The sequence below is a fragment of the Osmerus eperlanus genome, chromosome 16 (genome assembly GCF_963692335.1).
Source record: "Osmerus eperlanus chromosome 16, fOsmEpe2.1, whole genome shotgun sequence".
Classification (NCBI taxonomy): domain Eukaryota; kingdom Metazoa; phylum Chordata; class Actinopteri; order Osmeriformes; family Osmeridae; genus Osmerus; species Osmerus eperlanus.
In genome coordinates, this window is record NC_085033.1 from 10,159,501 (window position 1) to 10,180,753 (window position 21,253).

General features: G+C 42.5%; 4 protein-coding genes across 7 annotated transcripts; 3 read left to right on the plus strand and 1 right to left on the minus strand.

Annotated features, from left to right (window-relative positions):
• The first annotated feature begins 497 nt into the window (after positions 1-497).
• Positions 498-8,145, plus strand: casq1a (calsequestrin 1a). The gene is made up of 11 exons (XM_062481323.1): positions 498-784; positions 3,927-4,020; positions 4,318-4,418; positions 4,541-4,652; positions 4,765-4,838; positions 5,025-5,155; positions 5,432-5,477; positions 6,287-6,341; positions 6,489-6,589; positions 6,705-6,779; positions 6,898-8,145. The coding sequence occupies exons 1-11, from the start codon at positions 551-553 to the stop codon at positions 7,444-7,446; spliced, it is 1,572 nt and encodes a 523-aa protein (XP_062337307.1). The 5' UTR covers positions 498-550; the 3' UTR covers positions 7,447-8,145.
• Positions 8,146-8,397: 252 nt separating this feature from the next.
• On the plus strand, positions 8,398-11,375 carry si:rp71-1g18.1 (uncharacterized protein LOC559922 homolog). The gene is made up of 4 exons (XM_062481324.1): positions 8,398-8,789; positions 9,217-9,335; positions 9,476-9,542; positions 9,638-11,375. The coding sequence occupies exons 1-4, from the start codon at positions 8,537-8,539 to the stop codon at positions 10,519-10,521; spliced, it is 1,323 nt and encodes a 440-aa protein (XP_062337308.1). The 5' UTR covers positions 8,398-8,536; the 3' UTR covers positions 10,522-11,375.
• A 305-nt stretch (positions 11,376-11,680) lies between these two features.
• Positions 11,681-15,002, plus strand: LOC134036916 (nuclear factor 7, ovary-like). The gene is made up of 8 exons (XM_062482093.1): positions 11,681-11,748; positions 11,947-12,211; positions 12,378-12,695; positions 13,035-13,127; positions 13,362-13,443; positions 13,521-13,610; positions 13,739-13,798; positions 13,910-15,002. Exons 2-8 carry the CDS (start codon positions 11,966-11,968, stop codon positions 14,443-14,445), a joined length of 1,425 nt encoding a protein of 474 aa, XP_062338077.1. The 5' UTR covers positions 11,681-11,748; positions 11,947-11,965; the 3' UTR covers positions 14,446-15,002.
• A 637-nt stretch (positions 15,003-15,639) lies between these two features.
• On the minus strand, positions 15,640-21,147 carry tox4a (TOX high mobility group box family member 4 a). Of its 4 annotated transcripts, none has more exons than XM_062481312.1 (9): positions 21,005-21,147; positions 19,337-19,402; positions 18,913-19,206; positions 18,555-18,812; positions 18,029-18,385; positions 17,854-17,934; positions 16,993-17,751; positions 16,628-16,782; positions 15,640-16,476 (listed from the first exon to the last, which is right to left on the minus strand). In XM_062481312.1, the coding sequence occupies exons 1-9, from the start codon at positions 21,008-21,010 to the stop codon at positions 16,419-16,421; spliced, it is 2,034 nt and encodes a 677-aa protein (XP_062337296.1). In that variant the 5' UTR covers positions 21,011-21,147; the 3' UTR covers positions 15,640-16,418. The 4 variants fall into 4 exon arrangements, with proteins under 4 accessions (XP_062337296.1, XP_062337295.1, XP_062337294.1 ...); XM_062481311.1 differs by having other exon boundaries at positions 18,913-19,209; XM_062481310.1 differs by lacking the exon at positions 21,005-21,147 and adding an exon at positions 19,781-20,193.
• Between the last annotated feature and the right edge of the window lie 106 nt (positions 21,148-21,253).

Here is a 21,253-nt window from a genome sequence, read left to right on the forward strand (position 1 = left end):
GGACACCAAGACCCCCCTCCCAACATGGCTCTCACCGCCCTACATCTATTATTTTTAGACAGGATTGGCTCTTCAATTTGAACTTAATATGGAGTCCCACATCTTTAAGACCCTGCCATCCCTCTACCCAACATCTCTCGTCATTTTATGCAGTTGACCAGTGGACTGATCCTGGCCTTTTAGTCAGCTCACTGGAGGAGAAAGCAGATTGTTCTGTACATGCAAACACACAAACGGGTCGAATCTCTCCCTCATCTTCCCAGCCGAATCACCTCAGCAACCACTCTGAATCACTCCTCCTCCCGCCATCTTTCCCACACTTCACATTCATTTGCGTGTCCAGAATTAAGCCCCACCCCCTCTTGGTCCCTCCTGTTTCCAGTTACCCATATGAGATTTTAATAAAAGGGGGTCTAAAGTTGGTCTTGCTCTCTTCTGGGTGATGCGGATTGGAAGTCCTTACTCCTTTACAGCACAAAACTAATTTATTTTCTTTTTAATATACTTGACACCATACATACACATTTTTGTCAGATTGAAGTGAGGAGTCATGAAGTGGAGCTGGGTGCTTCTGGTGGCCCTGCTGTCTTGCGGGAGCCTGACACTGGGTAACAATATAATGGACATCCCTGAGTTTGATGGCGAGGACCGTGTTCATGATCTCACTGCTAAGAACTTCAGATCTGTGATGAAGAAGTACGACATGATGGTGGTGTACTACCATGAGCACCCTGGAGACCGCGTCGCCCAGAAACAGCTTGAGATTGAAGAGCTGGCCCTTGAGGTGGGTCAGGGGAACACTGGGATAACTGGGAGGAGGAAGTGTAACATTGGCATATTGCTGGGCTCCGTGAAGTTGATTGTAATGTCCATTTAACCCTTGTGTTATCTTCGGGTCATTCTGACCCATCGGTCATAGTGACCCACCGTCGTATTGCGACAACTTTACCGCATACAAAAACAAAGTGAAGCATTTTCTTTTAACCGTTGGGCTGTCTCAGACCCCCCACATTGCAAATGTTAAAAGAAAATGCATTTTATTTGTTTTTGTATTGGGTAAAATTGGATAAACACAACGATGGTTCGTTGTGAACCTTTGGGACCATGTGACCCGAAGGCAGCAAAAGGGTTAAACAATTGATCTAAGAACTGTCTTCAGGTTAAATGCAGGGGAATGATGTCTTCGGGCAGTCATATGAAAGGCTTTGTTCAGAGTGGTTGCTTGAGAGATGACTTAATTTTTCATGGGCCATTTTAAATGTAGCCTAATGTATTGTAAGCCATACAACTGTAGTTGTCTGAAGCATGTGTAACACAAGAATGTATTCGTAATACAAGACTTGGAGAAAAGGTGACAACTGAGACACCCAAATTGTATCACAAGCCTGTGGAGTGCTGTGGGAGGGAGGCTGCATCCTTCAGAAGCAAACTGCTGAATCGTGTGGACACAAGATCCAGTATCACTAGCTCAGACAAATAGCTGCATCCCATGATGCTTGCCAGTACGATTCATACATACATGTAGTTTCTGTGTGTACATGCATACGTGTGTGTTCAGTATGTGTTTTAACACCACGGTAGATGTTCCTTATGACAGTCTATCTATACCTATATAAATTAGCCATGTCTGTAGGTACTTACAGATGCCTTTGAAATCTGGGAGCATTTTTGTAGAATTACTTTAATTCCTTTGATGTGACCCTTGCACTTAAAGTCATGTGACCCTGTAAGTAACATCAATCACATACTAGCCTGCTCTACTCCTCTCCCTGATTTACAGCTGCCCCAGCCAATAAACATACCACAATATCCTTATAAACCTTCTCACCAGAGGTCAAAGGTAAAAGGTCAACCCTTTCTCTGAAGACGTTCACAACCAGGGTGAGAAGGTTACGTCATCATTTACAGTAGCTATACTGTATGTCACCATCCTCTGACTACACCAGTGTCTTGTCTCTGTCTCACTTCTAGCTATATCACACAGTACATGTGGCATGTTAGTCTTCCATAAACTAAACTTCCAGATCCAACCTGGTCTACTTTTTCAATCATAACACTTTTCACCATGAAGGCTAGAGTGCAAATTGATAGGGGCTTGAGGTAGTCTTCTGTTCTCCATGAATGACCAGTGAGTTAATCCACTACCAACATATACTCTCTGCTACTTCTACTCCGTGAATTATTGGCTGATACCTGACTACAACTATTCTTGGAGAGGGACCTCTAAAGGAGAGCTGATTGCCTTTTTCTTCATAGAATAGTCAAATCAGCTGAATAATATTCAGTAACAACCAAAATAATGTTTTGTTATTCGAAAAACAAACCCCTTTTTTTAGGATACTTTCTTGGATGCTGGCTTTTGGGAGATCCTCAAGCATATTTGCATGTGTTTGTGTGTCTTGTGTACGTACTGTATGCGTGTTTACTGAGCTAGCCTGTTTACCCATTCACAGTAGCCGGTAGCACATACTGGCTAAAGTTAGCATAGCATATCACCATCTTCTACTTGTTGGAGTCTGTCCAACAGTAGGGGTAGAGGGGAGTTACAGCAGTGCAGTACTGTACTTGTCAGCGGATGCCTGAGACCTTAGCACTACCTTCAGTTTTCCAAAATAGTCCCTCATCGTCTGTGTTGCTGTGGCGCTATATTTATCAAGGATTGCTGTTTGTGATCTCAGAAGTGCACTGTTGCTTCATAAAAAAGACTGATCAAGCACCAGCATTGCTGTTACATTGAGCCAAGCACAGCTAAGGCAGAAAAAAAATTCAGAATTGGTTTAGCTTACTCCCTTTTTTTTCTCCATTAAAAAATGTTTTTATAAACTAAATCTACCATGGAAATATCAACATTTCATCACATCACAGTAGATTATTTTTTTTATTTTTTTTATTTGACAAATTTTGACTTAGAAAATTGATATTTCCCCATAGTAAATTTAGTCATTTACATTTAGTCATTTAGCAGACGCTCTTAGTAAGACTGGCTTTACCTTTCATGTGCATAGATTATTTAACTACATGACAATGACTGTTTTATAATAACAGCAGTATCCCCATACCTTACACGTGTAATAAGGTATACTGCCAAAAAATATATCATGGGTATTACCATGAGGTTACATACAGTCCATTGTGGCCTAGTAGTGGCATAGTGTATATCTCTAGATTCTGCTACTGATGTACTATACAACTGTTCCACCCACCCGTGTTGGATAAACTTCCCCAATATCATGTGAGGCCACCAGAGAAATCTATCGTTAGATAGGAAGAAAAGGAAACCCATTCTGTGACATAATGGATGAAGAGTTACTTCAGTAACCTATTGAAGCCAATAATCACATGGGCATTGTTCCAAACCAGCTTGTGTCTCCGAGTGCGTGTGTACTGTTTGCTTGTGTTTCTACTGTGTGTGTGTGTGTGTGTGTATGTGTGCCTGTGTGTGTATGTACAGCAGGGTAGAACCTGTAGCCTTCCAAATGGCTTATTACATCAACAGAGATCCTGGCAAAGTGTGGATGTAGCCCTGATATTGGTGGAGTCAGCTCTCAGTCATAAGGTTCAGATTTCACACAGATATAGAAAGTGCAGAAGCAGCTTTCTTGGTGTGGAGCTTTTATGGGGCTGACGTTGCCTGCAAATATGATGGCACTTATTGAATGATCATAAATAGAACAATGCAATGCAAAGTGAGAAATACCACAGCAAATCTTATACACAAATGAAAATCCTCGATTATTATGACAACAACTGATAAGGTAATGGACTTGCAACAAACTGACAAAAGAAAGGTAACTAATTGACCACACATATCACTGAATAACTGATTAAATCTCTCTACAAAAGCACAAGAGTAAGATGTCAGAGAACTTCACTGCACAAGCCTAAGGATGCCATAACTATTATGTGATATTGTTTTTCATTTGCAGCTTGCAGCCCAGGTCCTTGAAGACCTTGAAGATGAAGAAATAGGATTCGGCCTTGTTGATGAGAAGAAGGATAGAGTTGTTGCGAAGAAACTAGGTAAATGCATACTTAACAAAATAGTTAATGACTAATGTTTATCTTTGACTTTGAAAGAGTCTGAGCGGATGAGTAAATATGTATACTTTCTCTCTCTCTCCCTCTTTGATATATGTAACTTACCTTTTCTCCTCAACACTGATCTGAAAACATCAGATAGGATCTTATTTTTATTATCTACTGGTTGAGGAGAAGATGAGAGAAAGCCCCTGTAGACCATGAGGTGGCATGAGCATGTCAGGCCTCTATTGGAGAATCCATGAAAAAGTCTGAGCAAGGCTTTTCTCCTCTCTGCAGGCCTCGACGAGGCAGACAGTATATTTATCTTCACTGAGGACGAGGTGATAGAATACGACGGGGAGCTTGCTGCAGACACGATGGTGGAGTTCATCTACGATGTGCGTGAGACTCAGGATTATGCTTCTCATGGCTTCCCCTGACGGCATGTCTCGAACTGCAGCTATCTGTATGTTGTGTTTGTGTATTCCTCTCCCTTGCGTCCCTTACTTGTTGCGTCTAGGTCATGGAGGATCCAGTTGAGATCATAGACAATGTGAGGGAGCTGAGAGGCTTCCAAAGCCTTGACGAGGACATCAAACTGATGGGCTACTTTAAGACTCCAAAATCTGATCGTAAGAATTTGTAATGTACTCATCAACAAAAGAAATATCCCCCAAAAATGTGTTAAATGCATGCAGGAGGAACCAAAAGAAGATATGTGATTGGATGCTTGTAACATTTCAGATTTTGAGGCATTTGCTGACGCTGCTGATGAGTTTCATCCCCATGTCAAATTCTTTGCCACATTCAATCCAAAGGTGAACAAGAACAACCATATCTTCACATTGCATCAGCATCCATCTCTTCCTGGATCATGTGTGCCTGCCAATCTAAACACACTGGACATATGTTGAATGTTTAGCTTCCACTAAAATGTCCAAACTCTTCATTAAGTTTCTTGATGACCTCTTTCTAATTTTTCGATCCAAACCCTCCTGCTCTAGATTGGCAGGGGTCTGGACATGAAGCTCAATGAGGTGGACTTCTATGAGCCTTTCATAGACGATCCTGTAGTCCTCCCTGGAAAGCCGTACTCAATGGAAGAGCTAGTGGAGTTCATTGAAGATCACAACAGGTGAGATCCAATGGCACCGATACTGGGAGAAGCCTGCTCAGATGTACCCAAGTTGAATTTTAAAACTCAGCTTTCAGTTAAAATACTAAATTTTGATGGTGTAGCTGGCTATAAGTGATGGTTTCATGGAAGTGGTTTAGAATGTCTTCAAGTAAACCAATACTAAGCCCAGTAAGGTGACTCGTGGATGGTAGCAACAATAATAAGTGCCATCTGTTTCATAAAGTTGCTTGCCCTATGGAGGGAATACATATCTCTCTTTTAATTTCTATACAGACCAACCCTAAGGAAGTTGGAGCCACACAACATGTATGATATCTGGGTAAGATACCAACCATTACAATAGAATTCACCCACCACAACATGGAAGATGCTGTATGTATTAATTGGCAAGACTTCATGTTAAGGTCACCTACATAAGATAATAAATGACGATAAATGCACAGATATTTACAAAGCAGTGGAGCATTTACATGTAGTCATTTAGCAGACGCTCTTATCCAGAGCGACTTACAGTAAGTACAGGGACATTCCCCCCTAGGCAAGTAAGGTGAAGTGCCTTACCCAAGGACACAACATAATTTGCACTGCCAGGAATCAAATCGGCAACCTTCTGATTACTAGCCCAATTTCCTAACTGCTCACCACCTTTAGTATGACTCTGATATCATTAATAGCACAGACAACCCTTTAATTATATTGTCTCTAAACAATGAGGATGTGAAAATATGTAAGTATTAAGAATCACAGTTCAATTGAAGAGAGAAGCTTTGTCACTCAATTATTTGTCAATATAGTCACTAAATTGTATGTACTCTGCAGTCAGTAGAGAAATCACATTGTAGATGTAAGCATTTCATAAATAGTAATGTCACCTTGTGACATATACTGTTGATGCCTTATGCAAAGCTTTCTAAATGTGTTATGCACTGCTCATGCATGTGTTCTAAAGCCCCTATGTAGGCAGCCGTAACAATTTTACCTATTTATTCACAAAGTACGTAATTTCACATTCAAGGCCATGGTTGGCATTTCATGCCCAAAACACCTCCCTCCCAGAAGAGCATGTGAGACGCACCTTAAATAGTCTCACCTACGCGTCTCAGTTTTCACAAAGTCTGCCTTCCTCAGGAGGATGATGACGAAGGAGAACACATCATCGCTTTTGCAGAGGAAGATGACACAGGTATGAGGCCAATGGGCCCCTTTACAAGTCAACATGTTCTGCTTGCAAACACTAATGGTGTTAATGGATGAGAAACTAAGATGGATACAACAGAAACCTAGTTGGTTCCTACATGTAGCTGACTCTCAAACCATGATTCCCCATTAGATGGCTATGAGTTCCTGACCATCCTTAAACAGGTGGCTGAAGACAACGCTGATAATCCAGACCTGAGCATTCTGTGGATCGACCCAGATGACTTCCCACTTGTAAGAAAATGCTCATAATATGAATGACCATTTTTATAATCTGAGTAATCAATTCCATTTCTGACTTGCTGATAAGACAAGCAGAAAGAATTCATCCTTCATCTTGTCTCTTCAGCTCGTACCGTACTGGGAAAGCACCTTTGGAATTGACCTGTCCTCTCCACAAATTGGTGTTGTAGAGGTTGAGGATGTGAGTAATGTGGTTTTATGTTTAGTACCTTTACTGAGGCATGGTAATGCTAGAATGCACGTGCTGTATGTTCAACTCAGTGATCATACTATGACACTGACCTGTCATTGCTTTACAGGGTGACAGCGTGTGGATGGAAATGGATGATCACGATGACATGCCATCTGTAGATGATCTTGAGGAATGGATTGAAGATGTTCTGTCAGATGAAATTGATCCAGACGAGGATGATGATGATGATGATGATGATGATGACGATGATGATGACGACGACGATGATGACGATGATGACGACGACGATGATGACGACGATGATGATGATGATGACGACGACGATGACGATGACGACGATGATGACGACGACGATGATGATGACGACGATGATGACGACGATGATGACGATGATGATGACGATGACGACGATGATGATGATGATGATGACGATGATGATGATGATGACGATGATGACGATGATGATGATGACGACGATGGTGACGATGATGATGATGACGACGACGATGATGACGATGATGATGATGATGATGATGATGATGATGATGATGATGATGATGATGATGATGATGATGATGATGATGATGATGACGACGACGATGATGACGATGATGATGATGATGATGATGATGACGATGATGACGATGATTACTAAACTGTTAGAATTTTTGTATTTTAGTCTTCACTCAAATCTGGCCCTTCTATCCACTTAAATTTACTTTTTTAATTCGCCTTATGTTCTGTTAAACAAAGTTATTGACATTGAGTTAAATGTATCAATTAATTTGGATTGTATCTTCGATACATCTTCTTCAAAGCATCTTCACTAAAGATGGTCAATTTTACTTGTTAAATTAAATAAATCCTCTGCTCTAAATTAATGAAACAGTTCTGCCCAGCAACTTTGCCCTGAACAAAAAGGGGACATTTTTTACAATCCACATTTCCACACTGTAAACGTAAAGGACGGTTTCATTTACTGAAACTTTGACAACTATTATTTTTATATTCCTAAAGTTTATTGTCCTTTTTTAAAACAAATATAGGTGATGCATTGCAGTCTGAGTCCATTTGTTAAATATGTTGAGTCTATTCTGTGTTTAGTTTTCATCTGGAAAATCTTTCAGATCTTAAAAACCAAAGGTGCAATCAAGATTTTCCTAGAAGTTACACTACTGTAACTTGAAAAGAGTGGTGAGCTTTTTTTGTTTTGTTTTTGTGCACTGGAAGTGCTGTAAATCACATGGATGTTTTCTACTGATGAAGAAATGTAACAACAACGGTATTCTATTTTTTGTAACAAGAAAAATGAAACTACTGTAAAGTCTTAAAATAAAGGACAGCTGGGAAATCATGTTATTCCTTGTTTTTTTCTGTTTGCGTGTTCGCGCGTGTGAAATGTAAGGTTACATTTAGGTCCTGCTCAGTTTGACTGCATCTCTTTCTTCCTGTATTTTTGTATTTATTTATTTTATTGCAAAAACAAAAGTGTACAAACATCCAACTCTTTCTGTCTGTATGAAGGACCTGCAATAAACTTGATTGCGTATTTACGCAGTACGTTCCCCCGGAAATACATGAGGCGTGATCTGCGTCGAGGGTCTCTCTCAAACAAGACTCCACCCACGTAACTACTTGGACCATGTGGCTGGGAAAAACACAACATCCGCTAGTTCAATATCTTTAAGGACTAAATCATTTTCTTTCTTATTTTAGGGACTACGGATTCACGCGCACATGTCAAAATGACGACCTCTGACGTTAACTTTCAATCTCAAATCGCATCTGTTTTAGACGCACTGGTCAAAGTGGCCGTAGTCGAATTGACGAAACTCTTCGACGGTCACTACTCAGTCTCCAGGAACACGGTGCTTACTGATGGTCACACGGAACAAAATGATACACTGGACTACTTCAAAGGGCCACCTAACAAAACATTTCAAAGTATTGCAGTGCAAGTGGACGGAGGAACCCTGTATTTCGAGCAACCTTTCACAGGTCAGACTACTATTTACAAAGGTGTACAACATTGTTTAACAACACTTGTACAATGCAAGGAGACCGTATACCGAGCTATGAATGCACTCGTGCAGTTTTAAAATGCATGAGCAGTGCGTTCCATTGCAAGTGATGTAATTTTGTGAACCTATGAAATGTACTGCAAAATGTAGCTAATGCAGTTAACTTTCAGTTTCACTGTGTCTGTGAAAATATGCAGCTTTGCTTTTTAGTGGGAAATATGGTGGGCATTAACGTAGGTATCTATTCATTCTACCCGTTCCACACAAGTAAAAGTTGATTTAGCAGCTTGTTATCGCTATTTATTAATAGTTGATTTCGGAGCTTATCACCAAACAGTTCTCATCCAACTAATGGAATCTTTGTTTTCCCTTCCCCCCTTCCCTATTTGCTTCCCTCTCCACAGATCAGTGTTGCTCCTTAGAGGGGTGTGGTGATAGTTTGAGAAAGGGCAGGAAGGGGGAGGACACCCTGCTGGTGGAAACTAATGAGTGTACTGACCTTGGGAGCTTTGTTCTCAGAGAGGTCAGTAAAATTACCTGTTGACCAAATTGTAAGTTTTGTTATATGAATCCATCTGATTATTAGTTACTGCTTTAATGCTTGTCTGAGAATATTGGAGACAAAGATATAGTGTGTGAAATCTTGTCTGACTGGTTATTTAGGATGAGATGTGTATGAGCAGTTCATCCAGAAACCCTGAATCATCCACCAAAGAACTATATGCAAATGGTAAGGCCTTTCATACTCTGATCATATAGGAATAGTGTTTTAGAGTAATGGGCATAGGTCAAAAGTAAAAAAAAATGTATACCTCTTTCTTCCAGGCCCTGCAAATAACTGCCACTCCGCTGTACCAAGGACTCTAGCTAAACAGAAACAACGTTCTAATAAGACAAAAGGAAAGAATGGAAGCAATTCTCAGAACAAGACTAAGCTCTTCCTCCAGAAAGAGAAGACACAAGCTCCAGCTCAAGAGCCTAAGTGTACAGAGCCTGCCCAGGTGAAGCCCCAGGAGGCCAGTGTCAGCACAGCCCAGGAGACCCCTGTCTCCACAGATGGGACTGTGGCTCATTTGAGGGTAAGCCTATGGGACCGCCTGGCCAGTGTGAAAGACATGGTGAATGAGCATAAGAAGCAGACTTCTCAGGACCAGAAACTACTTCAGCCCTGCTCAGTTCAGCTGGTCAACCTGTCTTTGGTTGAGCATGGGGGAAAGATGACCGGCATTGTTGGTGGTGGTGCTCAAGGAAAGACGGGTTTCCAAACACCCAAGGACCTCCGCACCCATCAGAGTATCCACACCGGGCGACGTCTTTGCTGCTTCACCAAGTGTGGCAACGGCATCTGGCGGCTGCAGAGGGTGGTCAGCCAGAGCCAGTCACACTGTTGCAAGATATGCGGGAAGAGGTTTAAGCGCAGGAAGGTCCTCCGAAGACATGAACGCTTTCACACTGGGGAGAAGCCCTATAAGTGCCCCAGGTGTCACAAGGCCTTTGCCTTACGTAAAAGTCTACGCAGGCACCAGAGGTTTCATACCGGGGAGAAACCCCACATTTGCCCTCAGTGTGGGAAAAGTTTCCGGCTTCGAGAGAATCTAAAGGCTCACCTGCGTTTCCACACCGGCGAGAGGCCATTTACCTGCTCCATCTGCGCCAAGAGCTTCAGAATCTCCCGCAACCTCACAGAACACCAGCTCAGTCACTTATGATTAAGCAGCAGCTGTTTCTGCTCTTAAAATGTCTTCTACCTCTTACCAAAAACTATTGGTTTTATTCACACTATAGCTTTCCTTTGGTTTTCCAATAATGAAGTTTATAAAAAAAGAACACCAGAAAAAAAAATCCTGAGATTCCTGCACGTTTTTGTTGGATTGGCCTCGATGTCCAGTGGAATGTGAACTTTTGCAACAAATAGAATGTTGTGAACATGCGTGTTTTTACACTGTAGACACTGGTATTTTTACCCCCACTATGTGTTATGCTGTTGATTTATGTGGATATTAGGCTGTTGTGCAATGTATTGCACTGGAAGTGCAGACATATTTCTACTTTGCTGCTTGTGTAATGTGCTGACAAATTGACAATTTTTTATGCCTGTGTGTATCCTTTTAAGGTGTTTTATAACTAACTTGGTTATTTTGACTAAGACCCAATAAGAGGCCATTCTGTCCATATACTTGTCTAAAGAAAGCTTCGTTGTATTGTGCTTCGAGAGAACACACGTTCATTTTAATTTTAAGTCAATCTTTAGTGATTGAAATGCACACAAGGGGGTCATTTTTTTATGTAGGAAGACCGACACCCGTACCTGTATGTACCATGCAGGAGACATTCTTCACAGTAGCCTACTGTTTACGTTTTTTGAAGAAAAAAATTGTTCGTGTTTCAAGACGAAGCCTGAAACGTCCGATTTTAATGTTCGATCAGACTGTGCGAAATGTATTTCCTATAGGCCTAATTAGTTTTGTACTTTTGAAATAATCATGATATGTTTTTTTACTTTTAATTATGTATCTGTGAAGTAGAAATGTATGAAATAAATCCAGATTAAAAACTAAATTGTCAAATGGCTGATGGTGTCCATGAACAGTTACTGTTCATAAACTGTAATACATTTTAAGGCAGACCTATGGTGATAATAAAGTAGGCCAACGGTCTTTTGGTTAACAGATTTCACCCTCATACATTTTCTGTCATGATAGAAGAATGTCATGTGGTTAAACTGTATAATACAATGTAAAACTATAGAAAAACCACAGTGTCACAGATTCTGAAAGAAAATATTTCAGATTAAATCGGTGAATACCGAAAGTATTTTATGCAAAAAGTACTCGACAGTACCCTTACTTTAGCCCCGCCCACATAGGAAGTAGCCTAGCGTGCCCCCTGCTATCTGTATTTAAGTCTGCTTGCTATACGGGAGCGGTGTCCTGGAGGTAAATTTACCTTTGTTTAGTGTAATAAATTACAAAATCCGAATGTTAATTTAAGCGCCCTTATTTATCTGTCTCTTGTTATAGTTATTTCGTACTTATTTGGTATATTTAAAAAGTATTGTTTGCGCATTTAGTTACTCGAACTTCCTGACATATTAACCCGTTGGTTTCCTTATTTGTCACCCTTACTAAATAAAGTGGCAGGACAGAACACAATATGGCAGACAACTCCCAGCTGGCGGTCATGTTAACATGCTCGGTGTGCCAGGACATATTCAGGGACCCTCGCCAGTTGCCCTGTGGGCACAGCTTTTGCATGGCGTGTCTGGAAAGTTTGATTGACTTTACATCAGATGTGCCCTTCCGATGTCCAGACTGCAGGACCTACTTTGGGTCCGTCATAGGTGTTCAGAAGAGCTATGCACTAGCTTGCATTTCAGAGCAGCACAGAGAGAATAATAAGGTAGGCTACACTTGATTTGATGTGGCATAATTGTCACATGTGCCTGTTTTTAAATTAAGAACGAGTAATAAGTGTCACAGACAAAACTATCTGGCCAGATCGATATAACACATAAATAAATTGGGGTTATCCATTTCATGAGTTAATTGATTGACTCTGTCTAAAGGCCAAGCAGAAGAAGAGTGTATTCTGTGACTGTTGCCCTGAGAAGATGGAGCCAGCAATAAAGTCATGTCTGAAGTGTGAGGTCTCGCTATGTAAGGAGCATCTCCAGCCTCACCTGGAGTGCCAGGCTTTCCTGGGCCACACTTTGGTCCCTCCTCTGGGGAACCTGAGTAGCAGAAGGTGTCTGGAGCACAAAGGCCAGGTTCTCAAGTACTACTGCTCTGTGTCCAAAACCTATGTCTGCAACATCTGTGCCTTGGAAAGGAACCAGAGAAACCTGGCTGAGGAAAGCTCCACTGTTCTGGAGGGAAAACTTACGGTAAGTTTTTCATTTTCTCTTAGTGGTTCAGTTTGATGGACAATTTTACAGTATTTGTATATATTGGTTGCTGTTGGTAGATAGGTTCAAAGGGGGATCTCTTCTCTGGGAAACGGAGCTAACCAGATGCATAAACAGGTTTTTCTAGTGTTTTAGAATCAAGGAACCATCGAGTCAACCACTACACATTTTCTAAGAACTGAACATTCTGTTGTACTATTGCATGTGTTTAAATTCAAACCCACAAACAAGGAACTGTCTATGGGACTTGTATGTAAAGATGAGCCACATGTGTACATTTGAAAGTGCAGTATATGATTGGATGTAATTGTTTTTCAGGACCTTATGAACCAACAATATAACAGTGTGAAGCAAACAGTGGAGAACTGCAAGGAATCTGTTATAAAGATTAAAGAAGAAATCCGACAAGAGGTCAGCTGCTTTATCTCAACTGTATTTTTTTGTGTATAATTACAGTCTCAGAAAGACCCCCATACTTGTTAAAAAATTGCAATAAACTTGACACTTGAATTTGAGATTACTTATGCATGCGTGTCATAGCATGGGTTGTTAGAAAAGCAACATTTTTACCATCTAAGCCATGGATTTGTCGAATGTAAAGCATCTACTTCTGTCCGATATTTGATTAATCTCTTCCTACATAAGCTAACAACACACTCTAAAGACTTGTGGATCAACCTTGTCACTGTGCTGTTGCTGGGTCTCTGGTTCATCTCTGTATACTATGGTGAGTAAACGTGTTCTGGGCGTGACCCTGCAGGTGTTTATGAGCATGCATCTTATATGACCTTTGTCTCCTTTCAGCACACAGCTTATCTGTGGACAATCAGATCCTCCAAGACAAATTGCAAAAGCAGCAGTCTCAGTTACATGACATGTACCGCATGTTTGCAGGTGAGAGGGGATATTGTGAGACTTGAATAAAAACAGCTCCATAGGTATTGCATTTAACTTCAGAGTAATTAAAGCTGTATTTGTTTGAAATGTAGAAGAAATGATCACAGAAATGTGTCTGTTCACAGAAAAGTCTTTGAACAGTCCATCACACGGCCAAAGGAACGGTGACAACGTAGGCGACTTTCGTAAGCGGTGGTTTTCATTTCACTCAGGGATGAAGCTATTCAATGCAAATATAACAATTTGGTCATGATTGAACATCACCGTAAGTGCATCTCTCTCATGCTCACTTTCAGATGTTCTAAGTCTGAACATTGACTCGGCCAGTGCTTATCTCAAAGTGTCACCGGACCTCCAGTCAGTAGAGAGAGTGAAGACCAAACTGCCCCATTCCAGCCACCCGGCTCGCTTTGAAAAAGTCCCCCAGGTGCTCTCCAGCCAGTGTGTCTCCTCAGGGAGGCACGTGTGGGTGGTGGAGGCGGAGGGCTACTGGGATATCGCCGTGTCCTACACTAGCATCCAGCGCAAGAGGAAAGGGAAAGATGGCGCAGCCTTTGGCGTTAACGCGAAATCCTGGAGCCTTATGCGAAATGACATTGGCCAGCTGTTTGCTTACCACAACAACAGTAAAAAGATCCTCAACAAAACCTTGAATCACAACAAAGTGGCAGTTGTGGTGGACTTTGGGAAGGACATCATCTCTTTCTTGGAAGTGGGTGCCACAAACAACCAGCTGCATGAGTTCAAAGCTCAGCTGACCGAGCCCGTGTGTCTGGGTATCGGCCTGTACCGTGTAGACCCTCACAGCAGAGTCTCCATCATTACTGCTTAAGACTAAACAGAGAAGTCCTCTCTTGCCTATTGGTTTAGGTGTATTTAAACAAGGCAGACATGCAGACCTATTTCCTGTCTGTTAGATGGAAGATGGGTTTTGATTTCAGTGTGTAATGCATCCAGATTGTATTTCTCAGGGACAATACACAGGTCTTTTACTATTTCTGTTTCATTTGTTGTCTTGACCTCTGAAGCAAACTTGCGCTCCTTAGTGATGTGCAGAACTAAAACGATTGTTTGTAACAACACATGACTAAATGTAAATGACTAAATGTAACACAGATGCCATATGTATATATTGAAAGGTGTGCTGATTCAATACTACAATGATCTATCCAGACAATTTTGCCCACTACTGGAAGTACAGCTCTAGCAATAGAACTTCTGCCTTGATGAAAAATGGAACAGGATTAATTTTTTCTGTTTTGTTCTGTCAAATTTAAATGTTGAGTTGAGATTGTTATGATCCCTGATAGCTCAGTGGTTAAGGATGTGGGCTACTGTGTGAGGGGTCTTGTGTTCAAGTCTGACTTATAAATAAAACTGATACATTTATTTTTAGACTTGGCTGAGCCTTTCCTGGTGGGACAGTTGGGAGAGAGGATCTGGACAGTCGGGGAGTGCGCTGCGGTTACAGGGATCTGGGCTCACGGTTGTGTTTGGCACTACGTTTTGTGCTGGATTTGAACCCAGGTCAAGGTGGTTTAGGCCCTTGTTCTCAACTCACTACACCACAGAGTCCCCCTTCTATATACTTCGAAATAACATATATTCTTTAACTGATATCAGTTAATGAAATATCAATTGTTTGGAGCTAGATTTAAACCAGGGGTACCATGTTTGGCAGTAGACTCGATGGTACACATGCTTAACCACTGAGCCACAGAGGGTTCCTGCAAAGTTACTTTCTACAAGACAGTGCAATTGCCCTTTATAACACTACTAAATGCCAAAGGACAACGTACGTTTTCTTTCTGCTAATGCCAAGTTATAAAACAGAATACTCTGCCTTCTAATCATACTTAATCATATATACAAGTGAAAGTCCATGACCCCGGGTCCCACCCAGAGTTACTGTTGATGTGGAACACATCTATGCACAGCTTGATACATCTCTCTATATCAGAGTGGACGGGCATGTGTAGGCAACAAAACACATTCACCAGACCAATGGAAGCTGTCTTACTCAATGTGACACACTAGTTTGAGCACTTCCTTTTATTGCTCGTTTATTTAAAAAGAAGTTGACATGAACATCAAATCAAGCTTGATGTTTACATTTGTTAATTCACGCTGCACTGAGAGCAGGAAACTATCAATACTTTTGACAGCAGAGGCCCCTAAACTAAACAGAAGAGGAAACTGATTTTGCATGATATTTTTCTAATCTTTCTACATTTTCACCAATTAAAAATAGAAAAATAATGTTCTTGACTTCACAAAATATCAAGCACTGGGCACCAGAAGACAAAAAGTATGTATATAAAAAGAATCGAATATTTGTGTTTCCTTTTAACGAAATAGTTATAGGTGGCACATTTTCTCATGATGGAGTGGATTACTATTATTAAAGAGACATTTTGTTTTGTTTTCACAAAACTGAAGAATATACTCTCTGGAAATGTAACCATGTCGGCCCTGTTTTGTGGTGCAGCTTAACGACACCGTGTCAGGGATCAAGTAAACTGACTTATCCAAACCTACTAAAACACTGAAGGAAGTAGATCTCACTCCAAATACGTATTTGTACATACTCCACGAGTAGCCCTTCTTTTCCCCACCTTGGTCACTCAATAGCAAACTAGTTGACAAGCTCAATTCCATAATTTGGCTTTTCCTTCTGCTGGATCAGCACTGTTGTACTTTTGTCTGAATGCTTATTGGTGTCCCAGTGTATCCCCTCCATGCCCTGTTGCATGCTCTCCTTCTCGACTCTGTGGTTGTCTGGACTGTGGTGAGTGTGGTTGCTCTTTACTTCACAGCTGCCGTGTTCTGACCCCTTATGGAACACCAGGCCATGAATATGTCTCTGATGGAGGAAAGAGAAGGGGAGAGAATGAGAGAGAGAACATTCCCTGAAATTAGTTTCCTGGTCATGAAGACATCCAGGCTTGTTTTTATCCCCAGGATTTTATCATAAGACGCGGCACATCCCACCCAGTTCATGCAACCCAACAGACCTGCAGTGCGTGGCCACACATTCGTTACTGCAGTACTCCTTATCCCAGTCCTTGCTCTCCACGGCAGGGTTAGTGCAGCCGGCTCGAACACACATACTAAGAGAGGCTGGGCCAGCGCCGGTGAGGCCTGGAGACACGTTCACCTCCATCTCCAGCTGAGAGACGACAAAAGGGATTCAATGTCATACGCACTAAGTAACAATCCATGTGCAAAGGGATCCCTAATGAACTCATTATCCATGGCACCCCAGCTGTGTTAATCTAATGACACTGTAACAACCTGCTGCGGTTGATAGTTTGAGCATTAACTTATTAATCGTCTAGGGTATCTTGCAAGTTGAATGTGATGAGACCTTCTCCCTTACCTCTCCTGGAGTGAACTCTTCTGTAACTGTCTCCTCGTCTGTAGTGTCATTGGGTTTCACTACTTGTACGGCCACTGTAGGGGTGGAGTATACTGAAGTAGGCACAGTGGAGGAGTGCGAGGTACCAACCAGATTGGCAGAGGTTGCCGCGTTTACTACAATGGGCACGGCTGTGTTACCCTGTAGAGCGGCAGGAACTATCTTTATCTGCAGCGGAGGGGGAGCAGTAGTGGTGACGGACACAGGAAGGCCCTGACCGGCACCTCCGCGGGGCTTGGCCTGGAGGGGAGGCGGGGCAGGGGAGTGTACCATCTGCTGGAGTCGCGGGGGAGGGGCATGCTGCATCTGCTGCAGAGGTGGGGGCAGGCGCGAGGACGAGGCGAGAGGGGCCACGGCTGCTGGCTGTAGGGCACGCACGCCAGCAGGGAGGACCGTCACCATGGAGGTTGGGATCTGGTGAATCTGAGCACCACTTTGGAGCATGTGTTTGGAGATGATGATCTTAGTGATGGTTGGGCTGGGGGTCTGGATGGAGGTCTGGGTGACGGTGGTGGGCAGGCCTGGAGCGAGGGGCTTGTTGGCCCCGGTGCGAGAGCGAGTAGTGACCTGGGGGACGTCCAGGATGATATTGGAGGCGCAGATGTTGGTGATGGTGTTCTGGTCTGGGAAAGGTGGAGGGAGGCGGGCTGGGCGGGCCACAGGGACTGGGTCAGGCATTGGAGGTGGTGGTGAGGGGGCGGTGTCCATCACCTCAGTGGGCTAAGAGATGAACAGTAAGATGATACTTAGAAAACTAGTTCCTCATATTAAAAGCAGCACAGACAAAAGCAATAATTGTATGGAAAACCAAGACTCTCTTACCTGTGAAAGCTGATTGGCTCTGTAAGCTGCAAGTGCTTTCAGATATTCTTTTTTCGCCGCTTCCGTCTTTCTCTTGTACACCTAGTATAGGATGCCAAAGGATCTCAGTATCTCTCTCCACAAACAAATACCCCAGACTTATGTGTGTGAATGTGAGTAAAAGAAGCTTGTGTACCTGTTTCTGCTCTTCCCCCAGGCTGTCCCACATGGAGGCGACGATCTTAGACACCTCTCCGAAGGTGGCGTTGGGGTTCTGCCCTTTAATGGCAGCCTGCGTGTCCCTGAAGAACAGGGCGTAGGCCGACACGGGCTTCTGAGGCTCGTTGGGGTCCTTCTTCTTTCTGCCTTTCTTCCCTCCTGCAGCCCCAAGCCCCACAGTAGCGGCCAGTGTGGCTGGCTTGCCCCCCCCTCGCCTCACCACAGCCGGGGTGCCAGAGGAGGAGGGGATGAGGGAAGAGCCCGGCTGTGCAGACATATGGGAGAGGACCGCAGGAGAGATCGACAGAGACATGGGAGAGTCTACCAGTACACTCTTCAAGGGTCAAAGTGTACGGAACGAGGGACAGGAAGACAGATCAAGAGTAGAAGAGGGAAGGCCAAGATGAAAGATTAATTTACTTTTCAAGCCTTTTATATCACAAAACACATCATATTTAGGTTCCATTTAAATGAGCTATAGAAATGAGAAGTAAACGACTCACCCTGAAATCATCCATGTCTTCATCCTGGAGAGAACCGGCTGGAGATGGCGTGGCAGACAGCGGCTGGTCAGGTGACTTTGAACGAGACATAATAGTCCCACCACCTAGGCCAAGCCCAAGGTGGGCATTCAGCTCTGATTGGTCAATAGTGGCCAGCTGATTGTGTCCCAATAGGCCATGATTCATGTCCCCGAGTGGAACGTCAATGGTCATTGGGGAGGGGCTACTGAAATGAGAGCCAATAGAATGGCCAAGCTCCTGGAGAGAGAATCAGAAAGAAGTCATAGTCTGTCACTGTCCTGAAATCAAGAAAATTGCATTTCTTCTGTATGTAAGTTTCCATTAGTATCCTACTTACCACCCCCAGTGTTGAGCTGAGCAGAGCAGCGCCGCCAGATTGACTCATCACACCTAGGCTCAAGTGCTCCAGGCCCTGGGAGTTTGGGTTTACATAAGTGGAGGCAAACGAGGGGTCGTTTCCCCCGACCACTGCGTTTCTGGCCAGGTTTCCAGCCCCAGAGGGACCCCCTGCACTCTCTGACAGCTCCCCAAAATGGGACACCACATCCCCCTCGGTGAGTGCAGAGTCAGGGTCCAGGGAGATGGGTGGGATCTCAAACACCTCATCACCTAGACTTGGGGTGTGGAATGTCTGCTGAACAGAGAAAGAGAGAAACTATGTGAGGGGACAATGCAAAGTAACCAGCCATTAGAAGTAAATAACATGAAACTACAGAGATATCATGATATAGTGTGAATAGTTGTCATTTCAGGACCCACACCTCTGCTGACAGAAAGGGATGGCCTGCCCCTGTGATCGTCAGGTAATTATCACTGCCTCCTGGAAACTGCAATGATGAAAGTCGAGTCACACGATACACGTTAATAAACAAGCTGGTTTATAGTTGTACATATTTTACAAGACCCAATTTCTTCAATAGATTACGGTTTCCAGTCACAGCTCCTTGTTAAAGTAAACATTATTAGTAGCCTTGAGTTTCCAGCTAGAAAGCTATCGCACTACATACACCTTGCAGTTGGATGCAACCCGCCAAACAGAACCCAAAGAAGAAGAAAGAAAGCTATTGCATTGTTGACAGACCCTATATCTGGCTATACCTAGACGGGGACAAAATTGGAAAGAACATGCATGTAATGTTAGCCGGCTGGCTACTTTACCAGGCTACTAGTTAGCTACAGACACCTAGCTGGCTAAATTGGTATACCTTGTTTCCGGGATATCCATTATAAGACTGCGTTTCCAAAAAATCCTGGTCCACATGTTCAGATGTATTATCGGAGAGATCAGAATAAAAATTTAGGTCCATATTTTCTTTAGCTAACGCGTTAGCTAGCTAGCAAATTATCCAACCATTTCGAGTAACGCGTCGGCTAGCTATTAAGCTAGCTAGCTAACTGACGTTAGCTACAGAAAACGGATCACTGGATTTATACACCAGTATCGCTGATTTATTGCTTCAATACACAACTGAAATATATTGACTTTAATGCTACATAAAGTTATCTAGAAGTAGAACTAATAAGATAACGAAGTCAATATGCATCACCGGCTGGTCTACACTGGCAAGCTTCAATTCTGGCCTGCTGCCTTGTTGCTGGATGAATGGCCAGACAATATAAATCGATCTTCAATCATGTAGCCAACCTCGTCCTCCTTAGTCAAGTCAAAATATGATGGGATATAGCGTAGGTATGATATCTTGAACACTAGTAGTTATAGAACATGTTGTATGATTTTAATCCACGTTGATAAAATAAGTATGTATAGTCATTTTGTGGCCATGTGACGTCTGCAGTGAGCAAGGATTATCAATCGAAAGCGCGTAATCCATTAAGAGTTATATGGAAAAATCGAGTTTGATAGGGATACGGCTGTCAATTAGTTCTCATTGTCAATCATAGCCCATTATTCTTTATAGCCATATTGCAATTGATGCTCTGTAACAAAATACGTTTTCAGTTTCGCTCATGGCTGTAACCATGTTCATGTGAAAACAAAAGACATTGGATAGCAGTGCATTGGTAGCTAATGCTAACGCGACTAGCAGTTACATGTTCTAATGCTGCAAGCTAGCAAGTTTCAGTAAGTACGTTTGTTTGCCCTTTCGTACGATTAGCTAGTTGGTTAGCAAATTTGCGTCACAACAAAACATTTATATGGGGGGGGGGGAATTATACTGTAAAAATAAAAAGCAGAAGTGTTTTTTTCCCTCTTAAAAAAAGATGGTCCATTACGCCCGTTATACACAGGGTCAGATTTGGGGAAGTTTTATAGCTAGCAAACTAGCCGAGCTCTTCACTGTCAATACTAAAACAGCAGACCTGTCATGATAGATCTGCTGATCACCATGGTTGACACCTTCTGAGTCTGTAACTGGATTCACAGAAAATATGGCTTTAATTTGATCAGTGTTTATTCAGTGTCTTACCTCCATCGTTCCACTAAACTACATTGACTTGATGCTTTAAACTGTGCTTCCGGGGTTCCTTCTTTTCGGGATATTACGTCATTCAACATGACTAAAGGTTGGAAGTTCCAGCTCTATTGGGCTGTAGAGTGCACATCTTCGGATCACGGTTTTTGCAAAAGAGCAATAAAAGTCTCAAACGCAACAAATGCTTAATTCATACACCCAAATAAAAAATATATTCAACAACAGTAATATCAGACAAGTACA

What these genes read in the sequence shown, in the direction of transcription:
- casq1a (XM_062481323.1), top strand. Translation starts at nt 551, where the DNA reads ATGAAGTGGAGCTGGGTGCTTCTGGTGGCCCTGCTGTCTTGCGGGAGC. An exon ending in ACAACATGTATGATATCTGG is followed by an intron (nt 5,478 to 6,286) that starts GTAAGATACCAA and finishes TGCCTTCCTCAG; the next exon opens with GAGGATGATGACGAAGGAGA. An exon ending in ACCCAGATGACTTCCCACTT is followed by an intron (nt 6,590 to 6,704) that starts GTAAGAAAATGC and finishes TTGTCTCTTCAG; the next exon opens with CTCGTACCGTACTGGGAAAG.
- si:rp71-1g18.1 (XM_062481324.1), top strand. Translation starts at nt 8,537, where the DNA reads ATGACGACCTCTGACGTTAACTTTCAATCTCAAATCGCATCTGTTTTA. An exon ending in TTTCGAGCAACCTTTCACAG is followed by an intron (nt 8,790 to 9,216) that starts GTCAGACTACTA and finishes CCCTCTCCACAG; the next exon opens with ATCAGTGTTGCTCCTTAGAG. An exon ending in CAAAGAACTATATGCAAATG is followed by an intron (nt 9,543 to 9,637) that starts GTAAGGCCTTTC and finishes TCTTTCTTCCAG; the next exon opens with GCCCTGCAAATAACTGCCAC.
- LOC134036916 (XM_062482093.1), top strand. Translation starts at nt 11,966, where the DNA reads ATGGCAGACAACTCCCAGCTGGCGGTCATGTTAACATGCTCGGTGTGC. An exon ending in CATGTACCGCATGTTTGCAG is followed by an intron (nt 13,611 to 13,738) that starts GTGAGAGGGGAT and finishes GTCTGTTCACAG; the next exon opens with AAAAGTCTTTGAACAGTCCA. An exon ending in TGACAACGTAGGCGACTTTC is followed by an intron (nt 13,799 to 13,909) that starts GTAAGCGGTGGT and finishes GCTCACTTTCAG; the next exon opens with ATGTTCTAAGTCTGAACATT.
- tox4a (XM_062481309.1), bottom strand. Translation starts at nt 19,882, where the DNA reads ATGGACCTAAATTTTTATTCTGATCTCTCCGATAATACATCTGAACAT. An exon ending in ATCCCTTTCTGTCAGCAGAG is followed by an intron (nt 19,210 to 19,336) that starts GTGTGGGTCCTG and finishes TTCTCTGTTCAG; the next exon opens with CAGACATTCCACACCCCAAG. An exon ending in TCAGCTCAACACTGGGGGTG is followed by an intron (nt 18,813 to 18,912) that starts GTAAGTAGGATA and finishes TTCTCTCTCCAG; the next exon opens with GAGCTTGGCCATTCTATTGG.